The sequence below is a fragment of the Dendrobates tinctorius genome, unplaced genomic scaffold (assembly GCF_039654945.1).
Source record: "Dendrobates tinctorius isolate UK_male_01 unplaced genomic scaffold, ASM3965494v1 ptg000124l, whole genome shotgun sequence".
NCBI classification, from domain to species: Eukaryota; Metazoa; Chordata; class Amphibia; order Anura; family Dendrobatidae; genus Dendrobates; species Dendrobates tinctorius.
Window position 1 is genome coordinate 4,543,070 of NW_027361792.1, and position 22,828 is coordinate 4,565,897.

The 22,828-nt window shown below is 43.1% G+C and overlaps 2 protein-coding genes across 10 annotated transcripts in view; one reads left to right on the forward strand and one right to left on the reverse strand.

Annotated features, from left to right (window-relative positions):
- Positions 1–22,828, reverse strand: part of SHANK2 (SH3 and multiple ankyrin repeat domains 2) — a 641,049-nt gene that overhangs the window by 77,746 nt on the left and 540,475 nt on the right. The gene's annotated exons all lie outside the window — the stretch shown is intronic.
- LOC141046968 (uncharacterized) overlaps positions 6,316–22,828 on the forward strand; it is a 29,571-nt gene continuing 13,058 nt past the window's right edge. Inside the window, exons 1-2 of the mRNA XM_073541825.1 lie at positions 6,316–6,669; positions 6,885–8,430. Coding sequence (XP_073397926.1) covers positions 6,576–6,669; positions 6,885–8,430 — 1,640 coding nt within the window. The 5' untranslated portion in view covers positions 6,316–6,575. The remainder of the gene's footprint in view (positions 6,670–6,884; positions 8,431–22,828) is intronic.

The window sequence follows — 22,828 nt, forward strand, 5'->3', positions numbered from 1 at the left end:
GAATGGATGGCGGATGGCGTGGGCAGGGGTGGTGGCAGCATTGTTCAGAACAGCCAAAGCGGAGAGGCTGGATGTTCATATCTGAAGGCAACATGTAAAGGTTCGGGATATTCTGTATTTAGTAAGAAAGAGAAATGCACTAACAGATTTTTTTTTTTTTTTTTTTACAGATTTTAAGGGTTATTCTGAGAATTTTAAAGTTCTTCTGAGCAAACCAGAAAATTTAATTCCCGCAGAGATGACATTACTCAACTTTTGATCCACATATTGTCTGTCAATGTCATCGCCAAGGAAAGCAAAGTACCACGCTTGGTTAGTGCCGGCATCTCCACATACAAGCCCGACTACTCCATTCATGACTGGAATCTCCATAACAAGGTTCTTCGGATCTAGTGGGCGGATTTGGGGATCGCTGGGGGTCTGACAATTATTCCCTATCCCAAGGATAGATTTATATTCTGGGAATCCACATTTAAGAGTAATGAGAAGGCTTTAAGGAGATTTAAGGAGTAATCTTTTGGCCACAAGAAGCTTGGAGTAGGAGACCATTTTGAATAAAGCCCATGAAACGGATATGAAGCTCAACATTTTCAAAGCAGTGCTGGTGCGCCGTCCTTCCTGCTTGCTAGATCCTCATTGATAATGCATGTAGGCACTAATGGAATAATGCCCAGCTCTGGTGACGGCTAGTTTTCTATCAGCAGGAATTGCCAATACCACAGACAACAGGGATAAGCTCAGAAGAGCAGTATTTTACCCTGCATGATACGGCTTTGTAATCAGTAGCAATGAGGGTTAATCAAGGAATCCCATTACCACCAAACACAGAGCAGCTCTGTATGGGGGTGATCCAGTACCCCGAGCCGAGCCAATGATTCCACTGCTATGGGAGCAGAGAGCGACGGGTACTAACAGCGGGGTAGACTGAGGGCAGAACACACAACTTTAATTAGTTTATAAGCATATGCTTGACCTGATTAAGGTGCAATTAAAGCTGATTACATGGAGTTAATGGGACATTTTTCATTTCTCATCCAATTTAAATTCAGTTGTAGTTTGTCTACAGGAAATAAAGAGCAGACAACAGGAGAGGCTGTGATTAGTGCGGAGAGAGAAGCGGCAGGGCATGGACGGTATCTGTGCAGCGGCCCTGGAAATTAAAAGTGGCTAAGAAGGTATTGGAGGAATGGGGTACAGTCCTGACATTATGAAATAAAACAGAAATTACTGGGTTAAGAAATGTGCAATTAATGTTTGCAAAACCACAATGGATAACATTTCAATAAAAAAGGTGGAAAGGAAACCTGCACATAATAGAGACATCCGCCAACGTTAATGGCTGCATTTTTTTTCCAGAGCAGTTCCACACGGGGGCATGGTTTGTGTCTGGTACTGAAAACTGACTGACTGAAGTTAATGAAGCTGACCTGCAATGCCACATACAACCTGTGAATAGGAGTAGCGCCACTGCTGGAACACAGCTGCCATGTTTTTCTAATTCTTGGCAATCCTTCTAAGCTGCCCACATGGAAGCAGTGCTGCAATCCCCCGTGATCTGCTGTAATCAATGGGGTATAGCGTCATCCTTCTGCCAGAGTAATGAAGCATCACACAGTCCTCCAGAGAGAAGCTCTGGTAGTCCTATAGAGACTGTTCGCTGGATCAACGGGGGTCTCAGATGAGGTGACCACTTATTGACTAGTAATTACATGGAATGCAACAGAATCTCCCAATAAGTTATTTTAAAAAATAGGTTTTCTAAACAAAAGATCCCTTTAAAGAGCCGGTATCCAATGATATGTATATTTATTTATACAACTTGCCATGTAGCCTATAGCATCTCTATATTTAATCTCAGATTGCTTGGGTCATCTACTTTGCAAATTTAAGATTCATGAGGTCCCAAAAAAATCCAACCCCAAATGAATTCCTTTGCAGTATTGTTTTTCCCCTGTTCCTGATCCTTGTGTGTCTCTCTTTTCACCAGTGTTAAGGCTGAATTTCCATTTCTGCCCTGTAGATGGAGCTGCAGCTGTGATCCTCGGCAAGGAAGGAAGCTCTGGACGCCACATCTATTGTAATAACCTACATCCGTCCATAATAATAATAATAATCTTCTATCCTTCTATAGCGCCAACATGTGCCGCACAGGGTTGCCAACCGTCCAGAAATTCCTGGACAGTCTAAAAATAGGGCACTTTTTTGTCCTGTCCGTAAAAATATTTGAGGCACCCGTGATTTTTGTTTTTAAGGCTGAAGAAATATATACAGATTATTTTGACTACAATGATCATAATTTTACAGTAACTGCAGCCGATGTCTCATATGAAAATTCTCGGCTGCAGACATGTATCACTTATAATCATGATGGTTTATTATGGTTTTCCAATGTGTCAGTAAAAACATTGTCCTTGATATTTGATAAGCCGTCCAGAGAAACTAAGAAGTCACGTTGGCCACCCTGGTGCCGGAGCGTTTACCGAGGCGCCATATCATCACTTCGATTGAACCTCAGCCTTAGGCCATGTGCACACGTTGCGGACTTTGCTGCGGATCCGCAGCATTTCTGGCCCTGCGGGTCCGCAGCAGAATCTGCTGCGCTGGACAGTACCATTATTCCCTACGTAAAATGGAAACCGCTGTGCACACGCTGCGGAATTTTCCGCGCGGTTTTGCTGCGGTTTCAAATCCGCAGAAAGAAATGACATGTCACTTCTTTTCTGCGGACTCCACTGCGGTTTACCATCTCCTCCATTGTGGAGGTGATAGGCTGCGGTTTTGCCCTGCAGTTTAATCCGCAGGTAAACCGCAGGTCTTTTGACCTGAAATTTACCTGCGGATTTCTACAAATCCGCAGGGGGAAAATCCGCAGCTCCAAAAAATACGTGTGCACATAGCCTTATTGTAGATGTGGGAACAGCAAACTTAAAGGCAAATGTTCCTGCTTCCCATGGATTACTGGCATTCATCTTTTACAAAATCTAAAACTTCAATAACTTAAAAGGCTTCAGAATCAATCACGGTCCAAATCCCGATTTTACACCAGATCATCACAATTTTGTCCATCTTTGCCATAGAGTGAGAGATGTTGTCTGAGGGATCTGACACTTTAGTTGAACACATTTTCTTCATTTTTATAGGACTCTTGTACTGTATGATTAAACTCTGGGGATCTGACCACTAGGATCACAACTGATCCCGAAAGTGAGGGTCACATATCCACTGTGTGAATGAAGCGTTGCACATGTGTGATCACAATGCAGTCACTTCTATGGATGTGGTAGTGAGCTTGTTTGATCATTACGCCCATAAAAAGTGGATGGAACAGTGGTTATTTATGATTTTAGGGATGTCTGAGGACTTTTTGTCCAAGAAACTGCAACACTTTTGAATGAGTTACAGCTGTAGAAAGGAAGTACTGTATAAGCTTACATGGTGTAAATGCACATAAGAAAAATCAGATGTTTCTTTGAAATCCACCGTGGAAATCAGATCCAAAACCTTGGCTTTATGCTGCAGACTTGCAGTTTGCGTTAACAGGGATCCGCACACATAAGCCCAACTCAGTGGAGCTAATTGGGCTAAGGCTTATGGGGTGGGATTTGCCAGGAAACTACTTTAAAGGCTCATACTCACTTGCGAGAAGAGACTTGCACGATCTAACCTGAAAGAGAAGAAAAACAAGTTTTATTATACTCAACCAGGGGCGGTCCGGGTCTGATGCGTGTCACGGGTCTGACTCCTCCCATCTTCTTGCGCCGCCGCCTTCCTGCTTGCTTCATCGCTCCGGGGCCATAGCGCTTCTGTGCAGGCGTACTTCTCTGCCCTGTTGAGGGCAGAGTAAAGTACTGCAGAGCGCAGGTGCTGGGTATCTCTGACCATTCCCAGTGCCTGCGCACTGCAGTACTTTGCTCTGCCCTCAACAGGGCAGAGAAGTACGCCTGCGCATAAGCGCTATGGCCCCGGAGTGATGAAGCAAGAAGAGGGGAGGTGCCGGACACGGACCTGCGACACCCATCGGACCGGACCGCCCCTGGGTGAGTATAATAAAACTTGTTTTTCTTCTCTTTCAGGTTAGATCGGGGGCTTATCTACAGCATTACAGAATGCTGTAGATAACCGCCGAAAGGCAGTGGGCGCAGCTTATAGGTGAAAAACGAGCTGACAGGTTACCTTTAATAAGTGATATGCTATTTGCTGAACCAGTTTTGGAAAATATTAGCAAAACACAACACCACCATTGCATTGTTCTCTACTGTCAGACTGCAGCGACGACATCTCAACGACAGCGTAAGTGACTGATGGAGTCCGTAAGCCCAACCTCAAACTCCTCAATTTTCCTGACACTGACTCCACAGCACTGGTCACTACTGAGCATGTACATAATGTGTTGCACAGATTCATCTCATCTATATATATATATATATATACACTCACTGGCCACTTTATTAGGTACACCTGTCCAACTGTGTGTTAAGACTTAATTTCTAATCAGCCAATCACATGGCGGCAACTCAGTGCATTTAGGCATGTAGACATGGTCAAGACAATCTCCTGCAGTTCAAACCGAGCATCAGTATGGGGAAGAAAGGTGATTTGAGTGCCTTTGAACGTGGCATGATTGTTGGTGCCAGAAGGGCTGGTCTGAGAATTTCAGAAACTGCTGATCTACTGGGATTTTCACGCACAACCATCTCTAGGGTTTACAGAGAATGGTCCGAAAAAGAAAAAAAATCCAGTGAGCGGCAGTTCTGTGGCCGGAAATGCCATGTTGATGCCAGAGGTCAGAGGAGAATGGGCAGACTGGTTCGAGCTGATAGAAAGGCAACAGTGACTCAAATTGCCACCCGTTACAACCAAGGTAGGCAGAAGAGCATCTCTGAACGCACAGTGCGTCGAACTTTGAGGCAGATGGGCTACAGCAGCAGAAGACCACACTGGGTACCACTCCTCTCAGCTAAGAACAGGAAACTGAGGCTACAATTTGCACAAGCTCATCGAAATTGGACAGTAGAAGATTGGAAAAACGTTGCCTGGTCTGATGAGTCTCGATTTCTGCTGCGACATTCGGATGGTAGGGTCAGAATTTGGCGTAAACAACATGAAAGCATGGATCCATCCTGCCTTGTATCAACGGTTCAGGCTGGTGGTGGTGGTGTCATGGTGTGGGGAATTTTTTCTGGGCACTCTTTGGGCCCCTTGGTACCAATTGAGCATCGTTGCAACGCCACAGCCTACCTGAGTATTGTTGCTGACCATGTCCATCCCTTTATGACCACAATGTACCCAACATCTGATGGCTACTTTCAGCAGGATAATGCGCCATGTCATAAAGCTCGAATCATCTCAAATTGGTTTCTTGAACATGACAATGAGTTTACTGTACTCAAATGGCCTCCTCAGTCACCAGATCTCAATCCAATAGAGCATCTTTGGGATGTGGTGGAACGGGAGATTCGCATCAGGGATGTGCAGCCGACAAATCTGCGCCAACTGTGTGATGCCATCATGTCAATATGGTCCAAAATCTCTGAGGAATGCTTCCAGCACCTTGTTGAATCTCTGCCACGAAGAATTGAGGCAGTTCTGAAGGCAAAAGGGGGTCCAACCCCTTACTAGCATGGTGTACCTAATAAAGTGGCCAGTGAGTGTATATATGTAGTAGTTCCTAAGGTGAAGCACGCAGGCATCCCATAAGCAAAGCATCACAGAAGCTAAGCATCAAGATAACGACAGTTATACATGGCAAGGAATTAACATTCATCTTCTCTCTTCACACAGGTAATCAACTGATCCACCCTGCATGCAGGGTGGATAAAAATCAATGTTTTGTTTTTTTTTAAAAATCAAAAAAATTGGATTTTTTTTATTTAAATCGGATTTTTTTGATTTAAATCGGATTTTTTTCAATAAACTGCTTTTTGAGGAAAATATTTTACCATCCAAAGGTTCTTCCATCATGAAATAAAGCTGAGTTGTTTAACTCAGTAGAATAAAGACTGTATATGTGTAACATTCACAATGTCATGCTCTTCCAGAGGTTTCTGTAGGATTAGTGGGCAGTTTCTCTCCTATATTATCACAGACGCTCGCTTTACTTACGCAGTTCTCAAAACTGAATTTGACTCCGCAGAGGTCCCAGCCTCTTCTTCACGGCAAAAATGTTACAACATGAACAGAGTTGAGAAAAAGACCTTAATCCTATTGTTCTACAAACCTATGAATACAGAATCAACCCCTTCCTTGCCAAGTCCAAGAAGTTAGACAATATGTTTTTGATTGTTTGGAGTGGAATAGATCTGCACAACACAAGAAGAATGTGAATCTAAGTGTGAGGAGGAGGAAGGGCAAGCAGACAAGAAAATGAAAGTGAAACTTTGAGCACAATACTGCAGCATAGCCACAGACAGACAAGTCTGGATCTGTTTGTGTGTAGGATCTGAGGTTTATTACATTCTTTCCTTATAATGGCAGCAGGCCGTAAAAGAGACCCCGTTTGGGAATATTTTAATGAAGCTCCTTCGCCTATCGGTAAGGCAGGCATGCATGCAAAATGCAAATGATGCAACAAAGAGATGCAAGGCCTGGTGGCACGAATGAGGCAACATCATGAGAAGTGCGGTGATGAAGATGACCAAATAAACACTTCTGAACAGGCAGGATCTTCAGGTTGGTAAACATTTTTATTGAATCCTATTTCTAAAGACTGAACTGTCATGTGTGAGAAAAATTATATTTCTTATTATTACTGCATGTTACTGTCATTTGGTACAGTTATGAAGAAAAACAAATATTCCGTTTGGGGCAGGGGCAGTGATGTGTTGTGTACAATAAGCAGAAATTGTATAAACAATAAAATAACAGCATTGACTTTTTTTGTTTAGGGGAATTCATGGATTCTGGAAACTATCCACCTCCAATATCACCATCATCCTGTTCTACAGTTTCAGAGTTATCCATCCAGGATAGTGCTTCATTAGCAGCAGCAGCATCATCATCAGACACCCACAGCCACATATCACCGTCACCCAAAAGGAAGAAAAAACCTTTACCTCCTGGAACCACCATAGATAGGTTTGTGATAAGAACTAGCAGATTAGAAAAAGAGTTGATTGATGAAAAAATTGCCCAGTTTATTTATGCAACGAACTCTTCATTCCGTCTGACTGAGAACCCACATTTCATTAATATGGTTCAGTCACTGAGATCAGGATACAGTCCACCCAGCAGAGCTGATGTTGCCGGGAAACTGCTGGATCAAGTGTATGACAGAGAAATGGAGCAATGTGCAACAGCTCTGGAGGGTAAAATTGTTAACCTAAGTATTGATGGGTGGAGTAATGTCCACAATGATCCTATTGTATGTGTCTGTATAACAACAGAAGAAGGTAAAGTCTTCCTTGCACAAACAACTGATATGTCAGGAAATGCACACACAGCAGAATACTTACAAGAAGTGGCAGTAAAAGCTATAACGACATGTGAACAAAAATTCAAATGTCTAGTACGCAGTTTGGTCACTGACAATGCTGCAAACGTATCCAAGATGAGAAGAGATTTAGAAGAGCAGGGAGGGAATACAAAGCTGCTAATAACATATGGTTGCAGTGCTCATTTGCTGCACCTCTTAGCCAAAGACTTAAGTGTTCCAGAAATAAAGGCTAATGTTGTTGAAATTGCTAAATACTTCCGTAATAATCATTTTGCTGCAGCAGCTCTGAAAAGGATGGGTGGAACCAAGCTAACGCTCCCACAAGATGTTAGATGGAACTCTATGGTGGACTGTTTTGAGCAGTATATCAAAAACTGGCCTATTCTGATGACACTTTGTGAAGAAAATCGAGATAAAATAGATGGCACTGTCACGGCCAAAATCCTCAACATTGGGCTTAAGAGAAATGTTGAACATATGCTGAGCTTCCTGAAACCCATCTCTCAAGCTTTAAACAAAATACAGAAAAATAGCTGTTTTATTGCGGATGCTGTTGAAATTTGGAAGGAACTGAGTGAACACTTAAAAACAGAACTACACATGGACAGAATTAAATTACAAGCAGTAAACAAACGAATGGGACAAGCACTGACTCCAGCTCATTTTTTGGCAAATATTGTCAATATCCAATATCAGGGTCAAAACCTAAGTGCTGAGGAAGAGGAGTTAGCTATGACATGGGTAGTATCCAGCAATCATCCATCTTTAATGCCAACTATAATAAACTTCAGAGCTAAGGGGGAACCATTCAAGAAATATATGTTTGCTGAAGATATTTTAAGGAAGGTCACACCAGTAAACTGGTGGAAGTCACTTAAGCGCTTGGATTTAGAGACTGTTCAAGTAATGATTTCACTTTTAACAGCAGTAGCTTCTTCTGCAGGCGTTGAAAGAATATTCTCTTCCTTTGGACTCATTCATTCTAAATTGAGAAATCGGTTGGGACCCAATAAAGCAGGAAAGCTTGTTTTTCTTTTCCAGATTATGAATAGGAACAAAGAAGAAGATGATGATGAAGATGACGACAAGTGAGCTACAGAGGACAGCAGGGACAGTAGTATTTAAGTTTTTCATGTGTCGGCTGGGCTGACAGTCTAAGTTTCTTAAAATATATATATATTTTGTTTAGCCAAATTAGTTAACAAACATGGATGTTTGTTTAAGCAAATAACTTATGCTGTAATGTTGTTATTGTTTCAGTTGAATAAATCTATTTAAATTGTTATTAAGGTCAGGATTATTTTTCTCCTTCCTAAGTACAACAGTACAGTGGTGTCCAAATATGAATGATTAACCCATTAAACTGGGGAGAAAAAAGTAATATAAAAAGTGATTCTAAAAATCTTCATCTACTTGCATGTTAAAGTAGCAAGAACTAGTTTAGGTAGAAACTTTGATTTAAATCACTGATTTAAATCAAGCCTTACTGACTAGTGATTTAAATCGTGATTTAAATCGTGATTTAAATCGTGATTTAAATCAGTTAGATTTAAATCAAATCCACCCTGCCTGCATGTATTCACTCCATTCACTGTCAGCAAGCAGCCTGAATGGTAGAACTCCCCACCTCTGCTGGCTGTCATTTCTGCTGCAATATATCCAAATGGTAATCAACTGATCCACCCTGCATGTATTCACTCCATTCAATGTTAGCAAGCAGCCTGAATGCTAGAAACAACTAAAAGCCGAGATCCTTAGATCAGGAACAGAACAGACATTTATAGGACATTTCATGACTTTCCCAAATTCTTATGAAAACATTTACAGCACATCCTGCATTGTACTACTGTACCCAATTTATTATATATTTTAGGGGTCAGAGTCGGTCCATTTTATACTGACTCCACCAAAATAAACACCGATTTTACAATTGACTCCACAGCCCTGTCTATGTGTCCCCCTTGCTTTTCGCTGCTGTTGGGAGTCGGCTCTAGCAGCTGACAACTATTGCTTCTTCAAAATGATTTCTCTTCGCTATGCTAACATGTTCTGCAGTGGTTCCGCTCCTTCCCTAAGCAGGACAAAAATATTGCCTGCTCTGCAGTGATTAGAGGACGACTGTGCAGAGACCTGGCTGTGGGGAAGGCGAATGAGCACATGTCCACCTGCATTCAGCACATTAGGTGGACATGCGCGATGTTATACATTCTGACCACCAGGTGGAACCGTACCATGCAAATAAGTGTCAGAACAATACTTTTTATGAGCAATACAAAATATATTACCGTATCTATAACAGCACACGATCAGCATTAAACCCACAACCTACATAAAAATGATACAGATCACTCTCCCAGAGAACGGGAATCATAATAAGTACATAGCACTGAAGGAACTACAGCAATGTGAAGGTCTTGCATACAAAATGACACCACGGATGATCCTCAGGGGGTAAAGGAACAAGCTTGGACCACCAGCTGTCAGAATATAAAACTGACTATGAGCTCCAGCAGAGCATTATTTCATATATCAGATATACCCAGTGAAAGCTTCACCTCCAGTTTCCTGCCATGTCGGAATTTTGTAAAATTGAGATTATTTTACCTTTCAACACAAAAGCCCAGCTATTCTTCAAGGAGCAATAGAAAGAAATCAGCTCTTAGTTCCAGCGTACTGTAGTAATGGCCGCTCTTAGTGTTCATCAGAGTATGACGGAGCCCATCACATGTCTTATATTACACTGAGAATAATCTAATAGCACAATCTCCCCTTGTATGAGAAGCATCCACCATGGAAGGCGCACATCACTCAGGCTTTCTTTATAAGAACAGACGCATTTGCAATGTTAATATTAATATCCTGCTAATTATATATTCCAAAGTAACCAGAGGGTCCAGAACAAAAGTGTCTGATCCTAAGTACAGCGAGCAGGTACAACCTGTGGTTCTCCAGCCTGTGCATGTGTCACCGTGTACTATTAACCAAGCAACAACCCGGGCACCAATGTGAGCAGCTGTACCTGGCAGTGCACAGTGTGCGGAGCGGTGCTGCCTCTGTCCAATACAACGCTCACTGGTGAAACTGAGCATAGATGATGGGTGTCGGACCTCCACTGATCTGATACTGATCACCTATTCTAAGCTCATTAATACTAACCTCCCTAAATCTGACATTTCCCTCTCTGTGGGTGGCACCACAATTACACCTCGGCAGCAGGCACGCTGTCTGGTTGTTATGTTTGACACCAATCTCTCCTTCACATCCCATATACAATCTCATGCCCGCTCTTGCCACTTACACCTAAAGAACATCTCTAAAATCTGTCCTTTTCTCACCATAGAAACAACAAAAACTCTCACTGTAGCATTGATCCACTCCCGCCTGGATTACTGCAACGCTCTATTAATTGGCCTCCCCGTTACTCGACTATCCCCTCTCCAGTCCATGCTTAATGCAGCAGCCAGGGTCATCTATCTGGCTAATCGGTACTCGGACACGTCCGCTCTTCGCCACTCCTTACATTGGCTGCCCATTCATTATAGGATTCAATTCAAAGTACTTGTTCTCACCCACAAAGCTCTCCACAGTGCGGCACCCCCTTACATCTCCTCCCTCATTTCTGTCTATCGGCCTAACCGACAGCTGCGCTCTGCAAACGACTTTTGACTAACCTCTGCACTAATCAGTACCTCCCACTCCCGACTCTAAGACTTCTCCCGTGCTGCTACTATCCTCTGGAATGCTCTACCCCAAGAAATTAGAACTATCCACAACTTGCATAGTTTCAGGCATTCCCTCAAAACACATTTGTTCAGAGTGGCCTATCACGCTCACTAATCACAGTCATTCTATGTGTAAGTGTGCGTGTGCAGCCCATTCACTATCTCCATCCATCCCTCACTCCCTCAAGATGGCTGGACCATCATTGTAAATACATCATTGTAAATACACACCTGTACTCTGTATCTCCCTCACCTCATTGTAGATTGTAAGCTCTCAGGAGCAGGGGCGGCTTATTTCGTCTTATTTCGCTTTAATTATTGTATTGTTAACGTTGTTACTTATGACTTGTGTTTTGAAACTGTTAAACTGTAAAGCGCTGCGGAATATGTTAGCGCTATATAAATAAAGATTATTAATATCATTGTACTGAAATAAGATTTCAAGAAAATTCCTGTACCTACCTACTTTACAATGCAAACAGTTATCATGCCAGCGTTCATTACCCCACATGTGGTTGCTATGCTATACAAGGACACGGACCCCTAACAGCGCCCTGTGCTGTCCTCTGAGCAGCACCCGCCGCCTCGCTGCAGAGAGAGGGGAATGTAGCCGCTACACAAGCAAAGCAAACATCCACGGCACATGCTCGTCTCATGAAACGAACCATAAAGACATATCCAAGAGCAACCTGGTACAAACATCAAAATAACAAAAGGTATTTTGAAGAGTCATGGCGGAAAAAAAGTTGGAAAATTGATATTGTTTGCAAATTACAAAATATCTAATATATAAAGCTCAATGTGGGTGTGTATGTATGTATGTATGTCCGGGATTGGCATCCGCACCGTCGCAGCTACAGCCACAAAATTTGGCACAGTCACACGCCTGGACCCTGAGAGCGTCATAGGCTATGTTGTGAGGTGAAATTTTAACCCCGCGCATTCCAATTCACCAATTTTGCCCCTATCTACATAATGGGGAAAAAGTGTGTGTGTATCAAGCCCCGCCCCTCATTATGATGTTATAATGGTTACCATGGCGACGCTGATGTCATCATAGGTTTCAAGCCCCGCCCCTCATTATGATGTCATAATGGTTGCCATGGCGACACTGATGTCATAATAGGTTGCAATGGCGAATATGCTGTCACAATGGTTGCCATGGTGACGATGTCATCTTAATAGGTTGCAATGGTGACGGTTATGTCATAACGGTTGCCATGGTGATGTCATAATGGGTATATGGGCACGGGACTATGGGATGGAGGATGTGTGATGGATATATGGGCATGGGACTATGGGATGGAGGATATGTATGACAGGTATATGGGCACTGGACTATGGGATGGCGGATATGTATGATGGGTATATGGGCACGGGACTATGGGATGGAGGATATGTATGATGGGTATATGGGCATGGGACTATGAGATGAAAGATGTGTGATGGGTATATGGGCACTTGACTATGGGATGGCAAATATATATGATGGGTAGAGTTGAGCGAAACAGGTTGGTCAGATTCAAAAGTCGCCGATTTTCGCCAAAGTCGGGTTTCATGAAACGAAACCCGACCACAGTGTGAAGTTGGCCATGCGGTCGGCGACCCAAGCGTCAAAGTCGGGTTTCACTGAATGCTTGCACGTGACTTTTTTCAGCCAATGAGAGAAGCGGAGTGTAGCGTAGCGGGAGAGGGAGAGAGAGAGGGAGAAAGAGAGAGAAGAGAGATTTTGCCGCCTCTGGGGTTAAAATTCATGCCAGGTATGTTTACAGTCCTCCACTCACTGCCGACTTTTCTCCCCATTGACTTTCATTGGGTTTCGTGTTTCACGACTTTTCCCTATAGTCGGCCGATTTCGTTTGACTCAACTTTTGAGAAAGTCGGGTTTTATGAAACCCGACTCGACCCTAAAAAAGGCAAAGTCGCTCATCTCTAATGATGGGTATATGGGCATGGGACTATGGGATGGTGGATATGTATGATGGGTATATGGGTACGGGACTATGGGATGGAAGATGTGTGATGGGGTATATATGGGCACTCGACTATGGGATGGAGGATATTTATGATGGGTATATGGGCACGGGACTATGGGATGGAGGATAATTATAATTTCTTATAACTAACCACAGTTAGTTACTATGCCCGGGCAGCACCAGGCTCTTCAGCTAGTTGGACAATAAAGCAAGTTGTGGAAATAGCCCTTTAATTACATAAGTGAACTGATACATAGAGATTTGGAGCGAAATATCAGAAAAAGATAATAGAGATTTGGAGCGAAATATCAGAAAAAGATAACTATAGCCCATAAGATATTTTGCAAAACTGATAAACACAAGCTTCTGGATCTATCTAGAGAAAAATAAAAAAGTTTGTCAATCTGCACTCACATTCATTAAGATAACACTGAAGTCAACAAGAAGTGACTGCGTGGACTGGAGTTCAGGAGAAATGTTCACTTCACCATGAGCCCAGGAGAAGTGACCAACTGACCCCGAGCCCAGGAGAAGAGGCCGCCTGACCCTGCTGTGGAGAAGTGACCGCTTGTTCCCCAGCCTAGGAGAAGTGGCCACCTGACCATGAGCCCAAGAGAAGTTACCGCCTGATGCCGTGCCCAGAAGAAGTGGATGACTGATCCCGAGCCTAGGAGAAGTGGCTGCCTGATTCCGATTTTGGAGAAGTGACCACCTGACTCCTATTTGGAGAAATGACCGCTTGACCCCGACCCTAGGAGAAGTGGCCTTTTGACCACGAGAACAGAAGTGGCTGCCTGACCTCAAGCCCAGGAGAATTGGCTGCTTGACTCCAATTTGGAGTAGTGACTGCCTGACCCCGAGCCCAGGAGAAGAGGCCGCCTGACCCAGAGCCCAGGAGAAGAGGCCGGCTGATTCAGAGCACTGGATAACAGGCTGCTTGGCCCACAATGCTAGTTCGAAATGCCTACCATATAACCATTTTTTGCCTTTAGGACTATATGTAGTAGCAAAGTGAAAAAGAAAGTGACATTAATGAAAAAGGGTTTGTACTTTACTCCTTGTAAATGGTGGGGCATTCATTCATTGGTTCGTCTCTAGTCTTATGTCATTCAGTAATTTCCTTACAAGGTGTGTGTATACATATATATGTGCGTATAGTGAGCTTACAAGGTAAGGGGCCATTATTCATTGCCTTAGGCTTCATGATTGATGATAGGCTGAGAAGTGCTTTGCTTTGAGGAAACCTGTCACCACATATCTTACCATCCACTTACACAGAGATGTGAGGTCTCAGAATGTTTGGGGAGCGCTTCACTCATCAGAGGGCACTGAGAAATACAGATTTCTGGGTAAATGTATTTTCTCTGATACTTTATTTTCCAGAATCGGCCTAAGGCTACATTCGCACATCCATGTGAATTTTATCATACTGGAGAAATACTGTTTTTCCTCTCATGTGTCATAGAATCATAGAATGTTAGAGTTGGAAAGGACCTCAAGGGTCATCGTGTCCAACCCCCTGCTCAATGCCGGATTCATCTGTATTGCTTTGGTATGGCATACGTTTCTTCTCATACTTTTTTCTTTCACGGAAGAAGTGTCTTTACTTTCCCATAAAAAGACCCCTGGAAGGTCATGTCTTATTTAAATAAACTAGTAAGCAACAGATTTGTGAGACACTGATGCAAATCAGAAGCCTCTGAATTAGTGTTTTACGGATCCACACAGACTTGAATGTTCAATTCTGACCTGCAAACATCGATCAGAATAGGACCTGCGTTGAGCCACACGGATCTCACATACAGATGTGTGTAGGTCTATTAAACTGTGGGCCCATGTGCTGTCCGAGAAATAAATGCACAGCATACAGATATGTCACACAGGTGTGTGAATGTAGCCTTACTATTAGGCTCTTTCCAGAATCACCAATCATCCCTATTCAAGTAAGTTGGCAAACTCACACAATCGTTTGGCCAAAACTTTTCATTTCACCATCAGGAGGTAGGAGGTGCTCCTGAAATGGGGTCTGTCTGTCACTTGCCAGGTATCAGGTACAGCCGGAAGGTATTGTACCACCTATACTGCTCCAATAATGGAATAGGTGCCCGACACCTGCCCACCTGGCAAGTGGTCAACACATGAGGATCACCTTTTACCTCTAAAGATGGAACAAAGGTGATGGATGAACCCTTTAACAACTTATAAAGAGTATTCCCTTTAGGCCTGTTTCACACACCCGTTTTTTGGCATCCGCAGGGATCCGCCAAAGTGTGAAAAAAACGGATCCGTTTCCGTTTTGCCGCAAACGGATCCGTTAATGGAAGTCTATGGGACAAAAAAACGGATCCGCCCAAAAAATGGCGGATCCGTTTTTTAACGGAAAACAACGGATTTTGACGGATTTTAAAAAACGGATGTGTGATCCAGGCTTAAGAGAGTCCTACACTATAGTAAAATAGTGACTTAAAAGCTATATAGGCTTGTATGGGGCAACAGCATTATCAAAGGTGGCACAGGAATACTAGACATGTACAACAGGGCGGCTGTCAATACATGAAGTCTGCACTCCGCTCATACACAGACTTATCATTTCTGGCAGAATTTGGATTCCATACCTTGAGATGATGGGGGTTAACATAATAGTTTATGCCCAATCCTGGATTTCTTGTTATACCACATGCTGACTCTGCAAAAAACTTCCAACAACATTGTGGATTTAATGCTATAGGAAATGGACCAGGGCTGAAAGCAGTGACATTAAATATTAAAATTCACCTCTGATGGTTCGTACCAGACGCATATGGGAATCAGCGTGTCACTAACAAGAAATGCCATTAACGAGAAATATTCCAGTGATCCAGAAGTCCTAATAATCTGGCAATTTTTGGTTGGAGACCATTTCAGATTACTAAACAGATATGGAGCTTGTGTTCCCTCTATAGTTGATGCATAATAATGGATCATCACAAAATAAGGCCTAATCCAGTGCTTCATTTGCTCATGCAATGGGGTAAATGCACCAGTGTAAAAGGATGCGCTTGGCATTCATATAGGATTAGGATTCTTGGATTCAATTCTAAAATTTGAACAATTATTAATATTAATCACCAGTTTTCAGTCCTTTACCTCCTCTCTGCTGGCAAGAGTTCTACTTTTTTAAGCATCTTCCTTTTTGGGGATCCTACTTGTCCCCATCCACACATAAAAACCTTCACTGCAGAGACTGAACCTAGCGGGATTCATCTTCATTATCACCTTGCCTTGCATAGCAACCTGCACAGACCACATGAAAGTGGGCTATTTCACACCATCCTCCATAGCTGATCCTGTCCAAGCATGGTTTGTGCAGTTTCACTCATTATATAAAGTTAAAATATACAGAAATACAAAGACTTAATCGCTCCACACACCCCAGGACTGGTGCTCTGAGCTAGGTACAGTGGGGCAAAAAAGTATTTAGTCAGTCAGCAATAGTGCAAGTTCCACCACTTAAAAAGATGAGAGGCGTCTGTAATTTACATCATAGGTAGACCTCAACTATGGGAGACAAACTGAGAAAAAAAAATCCAGAAAATCACATTGTCTGTTTTTTTTTTCCTTTTATTTGCATATTATGGTGGAAAATAAGTATTTGGTCAGAAACAAGCAATCAAGATTTCTGGCTCTCACAGACCTGTAACTTCTTCTTTAAGAGTCTCCTCTTTCCTCCACTCATTACCTGTAGTAATGGCACCTGTTTAAACTTGTTATCAGTATAAAAAGACACCTGTGCACACCCTCAAACAGTCTGACTCCAAACTCCACTATGGTGAAGACCAAAGAGCTGTCAAAGGACACCAGAAACAAAATTGTAGCCCTGCACCAGGCTGGGAAGACTGAATCTGCAATAGCCAACCAGCTTGGAGTGAAGAAATCAACTGTGGGAGCAATAATTAGAAAATGGAAGACATACAAGACCACTGATAATCTCCCTCGATCTGGTGCTCCACGCAAAATCCCACCCCGTGGGGTCAGAATGATCACAAGAACGGTGAGCAAAAATCCCAGAACCACGCGGGGGGACCTAGTGAATGAACTGCAGAGAGCTGGGACCAATGTAACAAGGCCTACCATAAGTAACACACTACGCCACCATGGACTCAGATCCTGCAGTGCCAGACGTGTCCCACTGCTTAAGCCTGTACATGTCCGGGCCCGTCTGAAGTTTGCTAGAGAGCATTTGGATGATCCAGAGGAGTTTTGGGAGAATGTCCTATGGTCTGATGAAACCAAACTGGAACTGTTTGGTAGAAACACAACTTGTCGTGTTTGGAGGAAAAAGAATACTGAGTTGCATCCATCAAACACCATACCTACTGTAAAGCATGGTGGTGGAAACATCATGCTTTGGGGCTGTTTCTCTGCAAAGGGGCCAGGACGACTGATCCGGGTACATGAAAGAATGAATGGGGCCATGTATCGTGAGATTTTGAGTGCAAACCTCCTTCCATCAGCAAGGGCATTGAATATGAAACGTGGCTGGGTCTTTCAACATGACAATGATCCAAAGCACACCGCCAGGGCAACGAAGGAGTGGCTTCGTAAGAAGCATTTCAAGGTCCTGGAGTGGCCTAGCCAGTCTCCAGATCTCAACCCTATAGAAAACCTTTGGAGGGAGTTGAAAGTCCGTGTTGCCAAGCGAAAAGCCAAAAACATCACTGCTCTAGAGGAGATCTGCATGGAGGAATGGGCCAACATACCAACAACAGTGTGTGGCAACCTTGTGAAGACTTACAGAAAACGTTTGACCTCTGTCATTGCCAACAAAGGATATATCACAAAGTATTGAGATGAAATTTTGTTTCTGACCAAATACTTATTTTCCACCATAATATGCAAATAAAATGAAAAAAAAACAGACAATGTGATTTTCTGGATTTTTTTTTCTCAGTTTGTCTCCCATAGTTGAGGTCTACCTATGATGTAAATTACAGACGCCTCTCATCTTTTTAAGTGGTGGAACTTGCACTATTGCTGACTGACTAAATACTTTTTTGCCCCACTGTAGCTATTATATACAGTAACCTTATTTTTTAGATCCGCCGTGAATAGGATCTCAGCAGATTTGTTTCACTAAGCGAATGGTGTTGTAGTGGGATCTGACCCAGCTCTGTCTGCTCCTGTAATGTGTTCGGTTCTCAGCAGGATGCATACATGTAGGGATGGACTGGGACTGAAATTCAGCCCTGGCACTTGAAAGCATACAGGCCCCATGCTATGAGCCTTAAATAGGATTATCTATTACTAATATTACCCTGCCTGGAGGTAATCAAGATTTACTAGACTAGAATAGATTAAACAACAATACCAAAATAATAATATAAAAATATATCAGCCAAATACCAGTAAACCATCACCACTACCAGCGCATACAATATTAATAATTCCCCCATCCACCTGTGCACAATATATACCGTATGGGAATAAACATGCGAGAAATAGGAGGAAACCACTATGGCTAAATAGAGCTGTAAGGGGAGCAATAAGAGATAAAAATAAAGCATTTAGAGAATTAAAGCAAGTAGGTAGTGATGAGACATTAAATAAATACAGAAAATTAAATAAATTCTGTAAAAAGCAAATAAAGACAGCAAAGATTGAGACAGAGAGACTTATTGCCAGAGAAAGTAAAAATAATCCCAAAATATTCTTTAACTACATAAATAGTAAGAAGCTAAAAAATGATAGTGTTGGCCCCCTTAAAAATAGTCTGGGTGAAATGGTGGATGAGGATGAGGAAAAAGCCAATATGCTAAATGACTTTTTTTCATCAGTATTTACACAAGAAAATCCCATGACAGATAACATGATCAGGGATAAAAATTCTCCATTAAATGTCACCTGCTTAACCCAGCAGGAAGTACGGCGGCGTCTAAAAATCACTAAAATTGACAAATCCCCGGGACCGGATGGGATACACCATCGAGTACTGCAGGAATTAAGCACAGTCATAGATAGGCCATTATTTTTAATCTTTAAAGATCCCATAATAACAGGGTCTGTACCACAGGACTGGCGTATAGCAAATGTGGGGCCAATATTCAAAAAGGGGACAAAAACTGAACTTGGAAATTATAGGCCAGTGAGTTTAACCTCAACTATGGGTAAAATCCTGGAGGGTTTTCTAAGAGATACTATACTGGAGTATCTAGAGAAGAACCTCACAGGGTATAATGCTATATATATATATACATACACCGTATATACTCGAGTATAAGCCGACCCCCCTAATTTTGCCACACAAAACTGGGAAAACTTATTGACTCGAGTATAAGCCTAGGGTGGGAAATGCTCCAGAGATTATTCCCCCATATGGTGTCCCCAGAAGAAGCTCCATAGATTATTCCCCCATATGCTGCCCCCATAAGAAGCTCCATATTGTTCCCCCATATTCTGCCCCCATAAGAAACTCCATAGATTATTCCCCCATATGCTGCCCCCATAAGGAGCTCCATATTGTTCCCCCATATGCTGCCCCCATAAGGAGCTCCATATTGTTCCCCCATATGCTGCCCCCATAAGAAGCTCCATAGATTGTTCCCCCATATGCTGCCCCCATAAGGAGCTCCATATTGTTCCCCCATATGCTGCCCCCATAAGAAGCTCCATAGATTGTTCCCCCATATACTGCCCCCGTAAGAAGCTCCTTAGATTATTCCCCCATGTGCTGCTGCTGCATGTAAAAATAAAAAAAATGACATACTCACCTCTCCGTCGCTGGGTGTCAGATACTCACCTGTCCTGCGTCCATGGCTGCTCACCACTATCTGCCACGTCATCAGTCAGTGACGTTCTGACTGCAGGGGGCGCGGCGCGCACTAATCACGTCACCGCGCCCTCTGCTGTCTGAAGTCACTGACCGATGACAGACAGCAGCAAGCAGCCATGGACGCAGGACAGGTGAGTATCGCTTTACTTACCCGTCCTGACGCTGTCGCTTGAGTCCCCAGCTTCTCCACGCTCTCTCTTCCTGCATTCAGCGGTCTTGTGATACCGCTCATTAAAATCCATGAATATGTGCATATTCATGAGTTTTAATGAGCGGTACCACGTGACCGCTGAAGGCAGGAAGAGAGCACGGAGAAGCTGGGGGCTCAAGAGACAGCGTCAGGACGGGTAAGTATGACCTGACACCCCCGCCCCCCCTCCCCCTCCGACCCCCCGGTGTATATGACTCGAATATAAGCCGAGAGGGGGGGACTTTCAGCCCAAAAAAACGGGCTGAAAATCTCGGCTTATATTCGAGTATATACGGTATATATATATATATATATATATATATATATATATATATATATATATTGTGGTACAGTAAAGGGTGTTTTACTGGATGGAAGATATGTTTCTCCTAGCAGATTAATGTTTGGCCGGGCCGGGTTTTTCCTTAAAGACGGGACCTTCGATGATGTCAGGGTCACGTGATCAGCCCATGTGATGTCTACCTCACTGGTGGGAGGGGTTAGGCCCTATGTAATGGAGGTTGGTAAATGCCACAGTATGAGTGTGTTTCTGGAAGCTACAGGAACTTGTGTGGACTGACACTTGTATACAGGATTCCCATGCTGCAGGACTTTGGCAGCAAGACTCGGAAGAACCCCGGGAATGGCACCTGGCGGATGCCGCAGGACCTGGCAGCCACTTAGTTACGCCTGTCCCTTGCAAGGGGTGAGTCTGGGACCAATGGTTCTCCAAGCTGGAGTATGTGCTTTACTTCCCTTATGTTTTGTTAAGCTGCTGAGTGACATTAAAACCACTGAAATTGGACTTTATGCCTGTGTGTTGCTTCGTTACTGCCGCCCAGCTATTGCCTACCAGAGCGAATCCCTACTATATATATATATATATATATATATGAACAACGGCAAAGCAAGGTCCAGCAATAACGTGAGCAATCCAGGATGCTGTTAAAAAATGTTTCTTTCTTTTTATTCATAAATCCATTAAAATAAAATACAATGGTCCAAGCAGTTCAAAATAGCAATAACGCAGGAAAGTAGTGCAGATAGGACTACGCGTTTCAGCGGTAAAACCCGCCTTCTTCACGGTCCAGATTCTGGATCGTGAAGAAGGCGGGTTTTACCGCTGAAACGCGCAGTCCTATCTGCACTACTTTCCTGCGTTATTGCTATTTTGAACTGCTTGGACCATTGTATTTTATTTTAATGGATTTATGAATAAAAAGAAAGAAACATTTTTTAACAGCATCCTGGATTGCTCACGTTATCGCTGGACCTTGCTTTGCCGTTTTTCACATTTGTATGGATGGACTCCTACATCCTGATCCGGGCACAACGGAGTTAACCAGGTCAGCTGAGGTTCCAGGTGGTTCACAGGAGTGAGCTGATCTACATTGCTGTATTTATATATATATAGATAGATAGATAGATATAGAAAGATATAATCACAAATATTGCCCCAAATATTGAATCCCTTAAATGGGTAATACACCACCGAATACTAACAATATTATTGTGGTATCAAGGAAGTACAAGAAATTGGTGCCACACAATGGTGTATACGTGATAAAAACATCATATTTTATTGAAATATTAAAACACAGTACACAGAAAAAATGCTGGAAAAATGTTGAGGGAATGCAAGTCCATAGAAAATCTCACCACGGCACCATGGATTATAGAATAATAAACCAAGAGTAAATTCAAATACCATATGTTAATTAAACATATCACAGAACGATATGAATCAATAAAATCACAAGGGGGAAGGAAAGTAACAGCAACAATATTCCTAGATTAACCCTGTACCCTAAAAAGGTGTACCTAAATTTAATACCTAGCTAGTAAAACGATTCCTATGTGAGCCCTATTGAAGGCGCTGACCCATATGAAGTAAGAGAAATTTAAAGAAAAATAAGTAATAACATACCGGTATGTGCTGATGGAGACTCTTGGACGACCCTCTGCCCCGACGTGCGTTTCGCACAGCTCCCTCGGGAGGCCATCAGAGGGTGAGTATATCCCGATTTTTAAAACATTTTTAAATTATTTTTAACATTCTATCTTTTACTATTGATGCCGCATAGGTAGCATCAATAGTAAAAAGTTGGCACTTGTTAAGCACTATGCTTGTGACCAACCTGTCAATCACTCTTCCAAGCGATGCTTCAAATAACTTGGAAAAGTGCTAGCATTCTGCAAGCTAAAAACGCTTGTGTTTTGTGGGAAAATGCATGCAAATTCCGCATGTGTTTTACCCGCTGCGGGGAGTTGCGGAAATGCTGCGGACAATTCCGCAGCATTTCTGCAACGTGGGCACTTAGCCTTAGTATGGCTATAGCATTGTCGCCATGATGACGCCTTGCCTGTCACTGTGTATGCAGGGGGCCCAGTGTCTGTCCGTCACTGTGTATGCAGGGGGCCCAGTGTCTGTCCGTCACTGTGTATGCAGGGGGCCCAGTGTCTGTCCGTCACTGTGTATGCAGGGGGCCCAGTGTCTGTCCGTCACTGTGTATGCAGGGGGCCCAGTGTCTGTCCGTCACTGTGTATGCAGGGGGCCCAGTGTCTGTCCGTCACTGTGTATGCAGTGGGCCCAGTGTCTGTCCGTCACTGTGTATGCAGGGGGCCCAGTGTCTGTCCGTCACTGTGTATGCAGGGGGCCCAGTGTCTGTCCGTCACTGTGTATGCAGGGGGCCCAGTGTC